Below are 12,818 nucleotides of genomic sequence, written 5' to 3' on the forward strand. Positions count from 1 at the left end.
AGCTGTAGTTGACTTTGCAGGAAACTGTCTGCATCCTGGGCCCTCGAGAATAAGATCATCTCGCTCCTTGTAGTCGTCTCAGGTAAGGAGCCAAAGCACATCCTTCTGTTCAACTGTTTTTGGGGTGGATCCCTCAGTGCTCTGAAGTGGGTTTCTCTCACAGTAACAGGTACTCACTTCAACAGCACTTCAGCTGCATGCCCGCTGGATTGTGTTCAAGGTTTGTGATGTAGTCCTTCAAAGAACTTTCCCAAAAAGTGTGAGGTGAGAGGCCTGAGGTTTAACCCCTCGATACCGGTGACATGGACTATGCTCTGCAGTCCAAAGGGACTGGCGGTTTGCATGCTTTGGGGTTTTCACTTAATGCTGCTTAATGCAGTGACTATCATCCACCACATTCCTGCTACTGGCAGAGCTAAGTTATTCCAGCCTTTCCAGAAGCGGCAAGAGTAGTCACACTTATTAAAGTAAAACTTGGGTAATACCTCTGAGAGACAGCTAATCTACTGCAAAGACGCTGTGGATTTGGCCAGAGTGGCTCTGAGGCAGCGTTATTAGACTTCTGGCCACTGCATCATCACACCCGCTAACATGCTTAGTGGCGTTGGAATAAACCTTTAAGCCAAGTTTATCTTCCATTACGGAGCAAAGGGAGTGTGTCCAAAGTGATTTAACATATGGATTACTTCTGTATAAGGTGTCGTGTGTTTGATTGAACAGTAGAATGTTTTTTAAAATGTTTTTAAAACATGTATTAATGTGATAGTGATGTGAATGTAATACACCTGCCATACTACACTTATAAATAGACATAGATAAAATGCAATAGCCAGTGTAACAATAAAACAAAGAGACAATGAGGTGCTAGGCATGGAACAATGACCTGGCCAAACAATGTATGTGTGTGTGTGTGTTTCAGAAATAGCCTACAAGGACACATGCATTCTTGATTTACTGTGCAAATGAGTGGCAGGCCTGCATGAGATCAGCCGAGTTCATTGTCGGCAAGAGCATGTGGCACCTGTTCCCAACCATAGTTTATTATTCTTAAAAATAACCACTTCTCCCCTGCCTACACAACTCGCTTCTGCTTTTTTATGACCCTCAGATTTATTCTCTGATTTATCACTTCAGCAATGTCATCCAGGAAGTCAATCTTCAGACCAGCATGATTTCCCATTTGCAGGCTCATTAAAGTTGGAGATAGCGATTGGATTTTTTTTTAAAGGTCCGTGGATCTTGGAACCATTTGATGAGTGTTAATCAAATTATAAAAACAGTGAATCTCCAGATGAGAGGGGGTGCAGGGGTTCTCGAGAAATATTTCAGTGATGTTTTGACACGTGGCATGGCTGTGGACGTTTGAGTAAAATTACTTCTGAGTGATTACATATTTTAATTATCGTACTCCCGTATTAAATATTTATTTGAACGTGCCCATTATGTCCAGTGAAAAATGGGCTTTGCTTATTAAGGCCTATCAGAATCACAAAGTTATTTCTTCAGAGCATTCGTAATGTATTTATTACACCTACCACCTACCAACGTGTGTTTTTGGAGCCCAAATCTAAATCAAATAATGTCAAATAGTAAAATAATGTAATAATCAAGTAACATAAATAAAGCTCATCAATGCGTAGTGAGCACATGCATATGAAACAGCTCTTTTGTCTGTATCATTGTCAGGAACTGCTAAGTCATGTCTGATACAGAGGAAATTGTGGAAGAGGAGGTGGAGTAAGTATGACTCACATTTCACTTTTTTGTATCACTCCTTACATAGTGATTTCCATCATTTTTATTTTTAATAAAAAATCTCTCCTTCTGTGTCCCTTTCCTTCTCTCTCTGTCTCTGTTCACACTGTGGTCACATAGAGAAGAAGGTAAGGTTGGTGGACAGTGGGTTTGGCTTTTTTTGAAGCTTCACAGCCTCATATTCTAGTCCATTCATGATTAGTGGACAATTAGTTCATTTGTGTTATAACTGACAACTAATGAAAACCCCAAAATTTCAGTATACATACAGGGGTTGGACAATGAAACTGAAACCTGGTTTTAGACCACAATAATGTATTAGTATGGTGTAGGGCCTCCTTTTGCGGCCAATACAGCGTCAATTCGTCTTGGGAATGACATATACAAGTCCTGCACAGTGGTCAGAGGGATTTTAAGCCATTCTTCTTGCAGGATAGTGGCCAGGTCTCTACGTGATGCTGGTGGGGGAAAATGTTTCCTGACTCGCTCCTCCAACAAACCCCAAAGTGGCTCAATAATATTTAGATCTGGTGACTGTGCAGGCCATGGGAGATGTTCTACTTCACTTTCATGTTCATCAAACCAATCTTTCACCAGTCTTGCTGTGTGTATTGGTGCATTGTCGTCCTGATACACAGCACCGCCTTCAGGATACAATGTTTGAACCATTGGATGCACATGATCTTACTGGTGCAATGTGCAATTAATGAAGATTGTCCACCAGGCTGCTCCAATTTATCCATGAAACCTCCCACACTAAAATGACAGGTGTTTCAGTTTCATTGTCTAACCCCTGTATATATATATATATATATATATATATATATATATATATAGCCAGCTAGCACACATATGTGGGGCCCACATAGGTTGAATATAGGCTATAGCTGTGTTTAGGATTGATATGGGCTCTGGGTGTGGGGGTTGGTACATGGACTATTAGTGGCGCCCAGGTTGGGCTACCTATGTTGCTTAAATGTGGGCAGCCATGTAACTCTCTAAACATGGGGCCCATAGTGGGCTGAGATTTTGTTTTTTAGGTGGGTGATTCAGATTGACTCTATGTTTAACCCATGCTAGTCTCCTTAGTGACCCTGGAGGGCATTCAAATGTGGGGCCACTAAATTATTTTGGTAAATACATCTTGTGCTTGAAATGACATTGTTGATGCCCTTTATTTAAAATACAGTATTCACTAAGGCATTTATTCTATTTATTATACTGTATTTTTCCATGCCTATGTTTAACCCTCCAATGCTATCTCCAGTGCTAAGGCTGAACAAGCTTGCAGCACTAGAAAAAAAAATGAAATGGCTGATATATGGTCCTTCGCTGCAAGGGCTCATTTATTTTGTGGTCAAAACTTGCTGAAACCTAGTAGGGCTGCCAATATAGGCCTCATATGGTGTGCTGGCTGGATATTTCTTAGATATTCTGTGAAAATACTTGCCTCACTATGTACAGTGGTATACTCCAGGTCAAGGAGTCTCAAGTTTTAAACTTATAATACATACCAAATTATTCATAAAAATTAGTATGATCTAATCTAAAGTCATCAACTGTTGTGTGGATCTCAATGTTCTGACAAAGGTGTTAACTGAACATGCACACTTCTGAAAATATGAAATAATCCTCTAATTTAACCCCTTTATTCCCCAAGCTTGTTGCATTCTAAAGCTTATTATTGTTTCGATAATGACATGTAAATTAAAGCAAGCTACCAGAGTGAGTCAGGACCCACCTCTCCTGGCCATAGAAGGTGTTAATACTTTTTTGTGTCACAGTGTAAAAAGTAACAGTGCAATATTGTGTGTAAATTGACATGAGAAAATTAATTTGAGAGTTTTACTTTCATAGTCTGAACATGTTCTTTTTCTGCCTTTGACTTTATTCATCTACTAATGACAATTATGTCTACTCAGTTGAGGAGGAAATCACAGAAGAAGGTAAAGCTTGGATTCTGTGTTGGCCTGCTGTGAACTGCATGCTTACATCCACATGTTTAACAGCAATGGTTTATTCATCTTCTGTTGAATGTTAAAGTGCCTGTATCGTACAAATCAGTTCAATGTTGTTGTAAACACTATTTATGTATAGCCCTGCTCATACAGGACAGCCAATTAGAGCAGATCTCATTTGCATGTACCAGTATAGGATAAAGGTTAGGATGTTGGAAATGTTCATCTTAAAGTGAATTATGACTGCCAAAATAAATTGTAATCTTTTAAGGAGAGCTCAGGGAAAACTTAAAATACAAGAATAATGTAGGATACCGGCCCTTTAAGTTCTAATATTCAGAATGTTAACTGGTCATCAGCCTCATCAAAAAAAAAAACCCTTCTTCCCTTCCCTTCTGTTCCCTCACTCATATATATATATATATATATATATATATATATATATATATATATATATATATATATTAGCACAAACACTGGTAAGTGCCATAAGAGTGCTATTGTGCAGTTTACTAATATCCACACATTATTCCATCACTACTATGTTCAATTTTGCTAACTGTTGCACAATACAAATGTCATGACTGTGAATTGCACATGATGCAATTACAAACTGATTTGCAACTGTAAAATATCTCAACATTTATGCAGGAAATTGGTCTTTACTTTCATTTAGAAGACAGTGACATTTTTTGTGACAGATCCGTACCATCTTAATGAATATTTGGTCCATTTGTAATATAATTATTTCCATGCATACACAACAGGCAGACATACCATTAAAATGTGTTTCTTGTTTCAATTCTAGTTTCTACACTCATCCATTTAATCAGCTCTTTTTAGTTCTACATTTTTTTTACTGTAGAGTTTTCTGAGTCTAGCTTTAAGGAAACCACTTCATTGTCTCAAACTATTTTTCTTCACTGTCATCTATACTGATTAATAGATTTATCAATCTTATTTTCTTATGATAGTGCCTCCTCCTGAAGTGCAAGGTAAAACTTAAGTTTTTTAAAGCATGTATTATCCATTCATTCATTCATTTATTCATTCATTCCATTATTCACTTATTTATTCGTTAATCAATCATTTTTTTAATTCCCATTTATTAATAAATACAAAATTTATGCATTTGTTAACCCGTTCATCAGCTAATTCAACCATCAGTTAGTCCATTCACTCATTAATTCATTAACGAATTAAGTGAATTTGGGTAATTAATATAGCACTCTGTTATTAGCCATCTTCTGCTTATGTTTATATTAATTTATACTCATCTATTATGTTTTACCTACACTAAACCGCTTAGAACTATATTTTGAAATAATAGTAATAATAATAATAATAATAATATTTCTTTCAAATATATTCAGTATGTTTATTTTTATGTTGTAATGTTACAGTCATCTCTATGCCATACTCTAAGTAATTTAGCAAAAATATCTGTATATATTTTTTATATAGAACCAGAAGCTGAAGAAGGTAACCTCACTATTTTTCTCATTTCTATCCTTTTAATTCCACTCTATTCATGGCTCTGCCTTTTCACCCTTTTCATTTGTGTTTCTTATGGAGAACACTTTTTAAAAATACATTTTCACCTATTTTATCTATGGTCTTTTTCTTTTTCCATTCTTTCACATTTCTGTATCAGAAACAGAAGTTGATGTAGAAGGTAAACCTCACTCTAATCTTTCAAATTCTAATGTTCACACTACATTGACCATAAGGTTTCTTTTGCATTTTCTTTTTTTTAATATAAATAGAAAAATGAAAAGCGGATATTAACCTGAAAACGTTGTATATATTCGAGCAAAACTAGTAAATATAGAGTTTAAACAGAGCTCACTGGCATTTTAAGCATGCTCAGCTGCTGCATGTAGGCCAGAGATGCACCTTAAAAGTTGGGCCGTATTTCCTGCATCTTAAAATTCTCAGCATCATCAACACCGGAGTTGTTGGAGAATGTCATCACCAGTCAGAACATTGGGTCATCATTGGTCAAACAAACAAAAAAAACTGCACACATTATGGCAGTAGATGTATGGTCTGGGGAGAGGGCGTGATTAGGTCTCTCTCCTGAAGTGTGTTAATATTGTCTCAGGTTTAGGTTGATTTATCAGTCTGCACCGGTTATATTTCTGAATGAATCCTTTCTCTTCTCTTTGTCAAAATGAATCTTATGTTTTTAAACACCAGAACCTGCTGAGGAGGAAGCTACAGGTAATTTTTTATTTTTTCTTCCTACTTATTTTATTTCTACTGGCCCAGTCAAGACACAACAGTATTTAGGAAGCAAACAAAACAGCACATCATTATTGCCACAGAACACAACAACATTAAAGATGGGGCTTTCAAGCTGCAGCAAGTGTTGGAAATGTGGGTGAATACAGAGTTGGCTAATTGCATATTCATAGACACGTACTTACATAATAAAGGTGAAGGAGAAGACCTAATAGTGAGACATATATATTATTGTATTGTTTTGTTCTGGTTTCATCTTGTGTTGTAATTTTTTGCTTGCTTCCTTAATCATGTTTTGACTCTCAGGGTCACAAATACTGTAATATAAGAACAAACCTGGTTTTTGCCACAGTTCAGTATTGTTTTCATTTTTCTTTTCACTACAGAGCCCATTGAAGGTAATGCCAGTTAAATTCTAACTACAAAACAGTATATGTATCACTGTTTCAGTTTGTAATCTGTGTATTTAATGCTAATGCTAATTCCCACCTGTTGCTTTAGATGAGATGAAGCCAAAACCAAAGTAAGCATTTCAGTTTCTTCTCATTTCACACACGAGTATACTCTCATCAATAAATTTTAAAAAATAATGAAGCGAAATTATTTTTCAGGCTGTTCATGCAGAACATTGCCCCTCCAAAGATTCCTGAGGGAGAAAAAGTGGATTTTGACGTGAGTTGTTTTTGCCTTCCATTCTTAAACACAAAGCCTATTGAAATTTGATTCTGAATGCCTACATGTATATGTCTGTACTTGTATTTACTACATTTAATGAGGAAGAGTGAAGTCTCATACACCACTATTAAGGTGGTTTGGAATCACTGGTTATCACTATTGGTATTAGCTGCTCTTTTTCAGTGCCAGTTTGATTTTTAAATATAATTGGTGGCTATTTTAAGATCTGTTTATGGTCCAGATACAATCATATTGTAGGGACATGACTTCTTATGGAGACAAATATGTCCACATAACACTGATCATTACATTTAAGGGGAAGATGTGTTAGGGTTAAGGTTAGGTTAATAGGACTTATAGAGAGAAAAGGATAATACTCTCGAATACAACAAATGCAATTGTGTGTGTTACAGGACATCCACAGGAAACGTCAGGAGAAGGATTTGTCTGAACTACAGTCCTTGATTGAAGCTCACTTCATCCAGAGGAAGAAGGATGAGGAGGAGCTTATAGCGCTAGTCAACCGGATTGTAAGTGCTGTTTAGTGAATTACTGACAAGCTTTATGATCGTTGTACAACCGTACAATAACATTTAACTTCTGCATTAACCCATCTGTGGCTGTGAACACATACATGCTCACACTAGTGATTAGGGGCAGTGAATATACACATTCAAAGTATTTTATAGTCCACATTTTCCATTTACTACAGGTTCTGATCTTTTCAAGTAACTTGCTTTCATTTTTTCATAGAAATCTAATGTTATTTTCAGCACATTTCATAACAGTTTAGTCTTAGAATTTTGTTGCATTTTTCGCTACTCACCAACCAAGTCACCCCAGACATATTCAGTAATGTTTAGGTCTGGGCTCTGGGGTTACTGTTCCAGTTGAGAACTGTAGAAGTTTCTCTGTTTGAGGTATAAACTTTCTTATTTTTGATTTATTTCCTTTTCTCAGTAACGACTTCTTGACCGTTCTTATTTTTTTTTCGGACCCATAGCACAGAAGAGAGAGTAGAAATTCACCTTTCTCTGTCTTAAAAATAAAACTGGGTGCTGTTTATCTTATGGTCACTGTTTTGGTGGCCTATCATGTATTACCTGTTGTAACATCGTATTAAATAAATGAAGGGTGCTCTAATTTTGGACACTAGTGTACTAGTGTAAGCAAGTCCTAGTGAGCAACTGATCACTCCTTTTCAACTGGAACTGTGCGCAGGAGAAACGCCGTGCAGAAAGAGCCGACCAGCAGAGAATTCGTACAGAGAAAGAAAAGGAAAGACAAGCTCGTCTAGCGGTCAGTAATACCTTGCCTCGCCATTCACATACATCCAATTAATAACCAGTGTATGACATACATGAGCTCAAGAGTACAGCCTTCATGGTCCACAGGAGGAGAAAGAGAGAAGAGAGCAAGAGGAGCAGAGGAAGAAGCTAGATGAAGATGCCAAGAAGAAGAAAGCCCTCACCAACATGACGCACCAGTATGGTGGAATCCAGCAGAAGGTCAGATATTTAATTTTCATTAAATATAACAAAGGGAAAGATGCAAACTATTTTCTCTTAAAGCAGCAATCAGTTGTTATGACTTATTGTATTATATTGTCATTCTTTTATATAGTGTACACCTGACATGAGATGCAGAATCAAATTGTTTGTACCTTCTGAATGTACCATGCGTTGGAAGTTTATCCTTTGCAGAGGGGTGTCCCCCACATGGAGGCAGCCATGTTTTTTTTTGTTTTTTTTTTAATACTTTAGAATTTAGTGTGCCAAATGTTAGTCCTGAAACTACATCCTGTTTGTGAAACAGTATAAAAATTATTACATTTACATATTCTGATGTACAAAAATAATTTTGCTGAAATGTTTTTCTAGAAAATAAATTGTTTTAGATATTCTAAAAGACTGCATTATCAGAAAGTGATTATTGTTGGATGCTAATGAATTTTGAGAATATAATCATAATAAATAGTGAGAATATAATCCTCATGATTTAGACTTTTAATATTTATTAAGTCATTCAATCCAAGTCCTGAATCTGTGAATTTGGAGCCCTGCTATTTGAAAAGTTATCAGATCCAGATCTGTAACTCTGAGGTCTCTCCTTGACAGATGGAGGGTCGTAAAGGAGCAAAGAAACAAACTGAAAGAGAGAAAAAGAGGAAGATTCTGGCTGAGAGGAGAAAGGCACTCAATATCGACCATCTGTCTGAGGACAAACTGAAGTGAGCAATTGCCCTCTGACACACAGGACACCGCAGCATTCATCACAATACAAACCCATCTCCCTCCTCACTGACCGGGGCGGAGAGCTTTTAGATCAGATTGTGGTTTTGAGAATGTCCAGTGACTGGGTGGATTTGTCTGTGCAGGGAGAAAGCCAATGAGATGTGGCAGTGGTTGATGGAGCTGGAAGCAGAGAAGTTCGACCTCAGCGAGAAGCTTAAGAGACAGAAATATGATGTAAGTGTACTGGCATCTTGTGGTTTAGCCTACAGCTGAAAGAATAATTGACCAGACTGGGGTATTATATTATATTTGAACACTTGTTACTGGAATATTACATAACTCTTATAACTTAGACATTATATCTCTTGGTTGAGAATATAGTGGAGTCCTTGCAGAGTATAGAAGCCATGTCTAGGTGAATTTAGAGATAAAGAAAACATCTAGCATCTTTCAAGCTGATCTCTGTTTTCTGCTTCTTTAACATATTTTAAAATGAACAGAAAGACGCTAAATGCTTCTAAAGCCCCATTTGGATTGGATTAGTTTTTCAGGGGAGTGTCTGTAATAATTTTACATGCCTCTTCTATGATAAAACTCTCACATCCATATTATTAAATATAATTAGCTAGTGTCAATTTTGTCAAAGCCGAGTAGTAGATAGTTTGTTAAAATGTGCATATCTAAATGTAAATGTAACTCTATACTGCAGCTGCCATTACAATCACTCCTTTCATGAGTCTGTGTGATCTACCTTGATCTCAATGTAAAGTCTAGAGAACTTTTAACACCTACACAAAGTAACTGGTTCAGTACCTCTTCCATTTTCATATTGTTTTGCTGCTCAGGAGATATTTCCTGGGAGTATCTATTGATATGTGTGCTCAGAGGCTATAATACATTGCACAGCAATAACCAAACACCTACTTTATCCAACACAATGTGAGATCTGCCTGTTAAAATGCAGATATTTACATCTAGACAGGATTAACATTATCAGAGGAACACTGAGTTCAGTAAAAAAAAAACAGTAGGTGATCCAGCCTATAATTTCCTCTGAGGACATTCGGAGGGAAAAACACAGACATGGATGATTCAGACAGAAATGAAATTACAGAAGAGCCCCCATAAAAGAGAGAATTACCACAGGACCCCATGGAAATGTAATCCTGCCTGGATACAGACTGATACGGATTAAGTGTTTAATTATGACAGTGGTTCCTGAAGGCCTAACTTAAAGCAAGAGTTTGATCAGCTGTATAGATCTAGACAGCATGGAGGAAAAATATTTGGATTGCATGAGAATTTAACCCTTTTGTGTTCAGCTACAACTTGCCAATTACTTAAACACTTGAAAGATTAAACTGCTCTGAAGGTTTTGAGACAGTGGTCTTTCTGATTATTTATAAACACGTGGAAATTAATATGAATTTATAATGGTGTGACAGTAAATGTACACATTCAGTAAGTAGACATAGTACAGAGTTGAAAAACAATGTGCATTAGAAGCATTCTTCTCAATATTCCCTATTCATTACCAATCAAATCGCTAAAAAGCAGCTTCCATTATTTAGCTATACACACAGGCATTCCTGGTGCTGCCTGTCTAAAATTGTGACTTGCTTACAGCTCAGTCTTCTCCAGTCCAGAGTTAATGAACAGCAAAAGTTGTAAGTAACTGACTTTGAGGATGGTGACATCACTGTTGTGTGACCTGCTATCATAACTGTGGTCAGATTTATCTCTGGTCTGGGCTTTCGCTCGCTTGAGGCTGCAATTCAGACTGGTTCAGTCAGGTGCTGGTTCTCATGTGGATGTCCTAAGATTTCCTCATGTTCCCCCTATGCTGCTTATGCCAAATTGTGTTGTCTTTTGGTGCTTAGCAAGTCTTCCTATGTGTTCCATCTTACAGATCACTCAGCTTCTGGCTCGCGTCAGGGATCACCAGAGGTAAGTTACATCTAACCACCCTGGTCACTCCCACCCCCAGTTAAAGGGTCTGGGCAGGCTTTTAGACCTACTCAGCAATAATGTTCTGATTTGTCTGAATAACAAGAGTTCAAAATAAACATTAAACAATGAACAACAAAAATGAACAACAGTGCTGCACAATATATTGTCCATCATTCATTCTTCCAGTGATCTGATATAACAGAAGTCTGTAATATGTAACCCAAATTCCTGTTCAAAATAATGCAGGTCACAATTTAACCAGGTCCAGGGACTGATTCAGAGGAATCATTTTAAATGGTATAATACAATCACAATATGTGCCTAACAGATATTGTTTATATTGTGCAGTCCTAACATTGAGTAGATTTCTGAACTGAAAGGTTAAAGGGCCAGACTCTTTAACACCATTAGATGCTCTGGAAGAGAGCCTGGAGCATGTGGTTCAGCTCAATCTCTAATAGTCAGCTGGTATTAAAAGGGGATATTTTAGGATCCTATAAATATTATTCTAATAAAACCAGGTTTTATAGTTCCTTCACTCCCTCCCCTACTGTTCTCTCTAAAATATCCTAAGCCTTTTTTAGGCTTGTAAGATTTAAATAGTTGAGGCAATAGTCTATTTCTAATCTCACATGACACCCAGATTAGAGTCATTAGGATTCTAGATGCTGGTTTGTTTGGCCAGATACGAGGAAGCCATGTAATGGTAAGTTTAAAGTAAATGACTAATCTGTCTTCAGAAAGATGATCTAAGGACATTATCGACAGGTTGTTTTTCTTCAGCACTGAAAAAAAAAAGACTTTTAATATACTTCATTTTTTATTTTTTTGGTCAAACAATTACGTGAAATAAAATCATCTACATCCAGAGATATAATCTGAGCAACATGTACTCACTCAATCTCATTTTTAATATCTGGTTGTAGATGATTTTATTTCATTTAGCACTTTAACTTTTTTAATAAAGTGCATTCGTGCTTAAAACTGCTGTTTCTGCCTGTTATTTGAATTAGTTTTGGGGTTTGTTGTGTAGTGTCATCTAATTTTAACATCGTCCTGTGAGTTGTTTATGAATTTACGTATACTGCTTTTTCTTAAGCTTATGTGCTACATTTAAAGAACACATACTCTTTACATAGTACTAGGTAGCTAATATCTAGACTGGTAATGTAGATATATGAATAAAGATCTTGAAGAGGAGAGAGGGGATGAACTGGATTTGCATAATTTACTGAATACATGTAGGGCTCATCCCAAAGACTCAACCCCTTCCTTTACATTTTAGAGACTGTGACCCCCAATTCTCTGAACAGTATTACTACTAACTACCTAAACACAGACACTTGTGATGTAAATGTAAAAGAAAATCTAGATAAAACTCCTCCAAACAGCCAAGCAGTGGCAATGAAGGTGGCAGTAAATTACTTTGAAAAATTAGTCTAAATATATAATAAAATGGTGTTGCTGAGAAATGTGTAATTCTATGTATAATACACATGTGAATCTTTGCTCTCGCTACCTCTCACTACCTTTCTGCATTACAGGCTGAAGGACAGGGGACAGTCTTTAAACTTGAATTCAGAAACCTATACTTTTTGTCTTCACAAAATTTAACCACTGATTTTTTTTTCTGTTTGTTAATAGAAATGTTTCTTGCTTGTTCAAAAAATTAATCTTGCTTTTTCTGTGATAATTACACTCATAATATATTACATAATTAATTAGTTCTTTTTTGCCTTGTAGTGCCAAAGGCCGTGGCAAGGGTAAGATGGGTGGCAGGCTGAGGTAAACATGCAGCAAACCCATGTGATCCAGGAAGTCCAACAACTGAATCTGTGTCACTCAAATGCTCAGTGGTTGCTCCAGTCCACCGTACTTTTTAACTGTACATGTAGCACATAGACAGTAAAGAAATCTTTTCTTTTAATGCCTCCCTTTTCTTTTGTTCTCATTAAGTGGTTCTCTTGGGTTCCTTTGAAAACAGAATCAGACATATCTATTA

General features: G+C 36.7%; 1 protein-coding gene across 1 annotated transcript; it reads left to right on the forward strand.

Moving 5' to 3' along the window:
- The first annotated feature begins 12 nt into the window (after window positions 1-12).
- On the forward strand, window positions 13-12,818 carry tnnt2e (troponin T2e, cardiac). Its single transcript, XM_066669489.1, has 18 exons — window positions 13-82; window positions 164-220; window positions 1,687-1,737; window positions 1,876-1,883; window positions 3,678-3,701; window positions 4,688-4,708; window positions 5,178-5,195; window positions 5,368-5,388; window positions 5,913-5,936; window positions 6,459-6,480; window positions 6,569-6,629; window positions 7,046-7,162; window positions 7,854-7,931; window positions 8,027-8,140; window positions 8,750-8,862; window positions 9,010-9,100; window positions 10,776-10,813; window positions 12,560-12,818. The coding sequence occupies exons 3-18, from the start codon at window positions 1,700-1,702 to the stop codon at window positions 12,603-12,605; spliced, it is 834 nt and encodes a 277-aa protein (XP_066525586.1). The 5' UTR covers window positions 13-82; window positions 164-220; window positions 1,687-1,699; the 3' UTR covers window positions 12,606-12,818.

The sequence above is a fragment of the Hoplias malabaricus genome, chromosome 4 (assembly GCF_029633855.1).
Source record: "Hoplias malabaricus isolate fHopMal1 chromosome 4, fHopMal1.hap1, whole genome shotgun sequence".
NCBI lineage: Eukaryota > Metazoa > Chordata > Actinopteri > Characiformes > Erythrinidae > Hoplias > Hoplias malabaricus.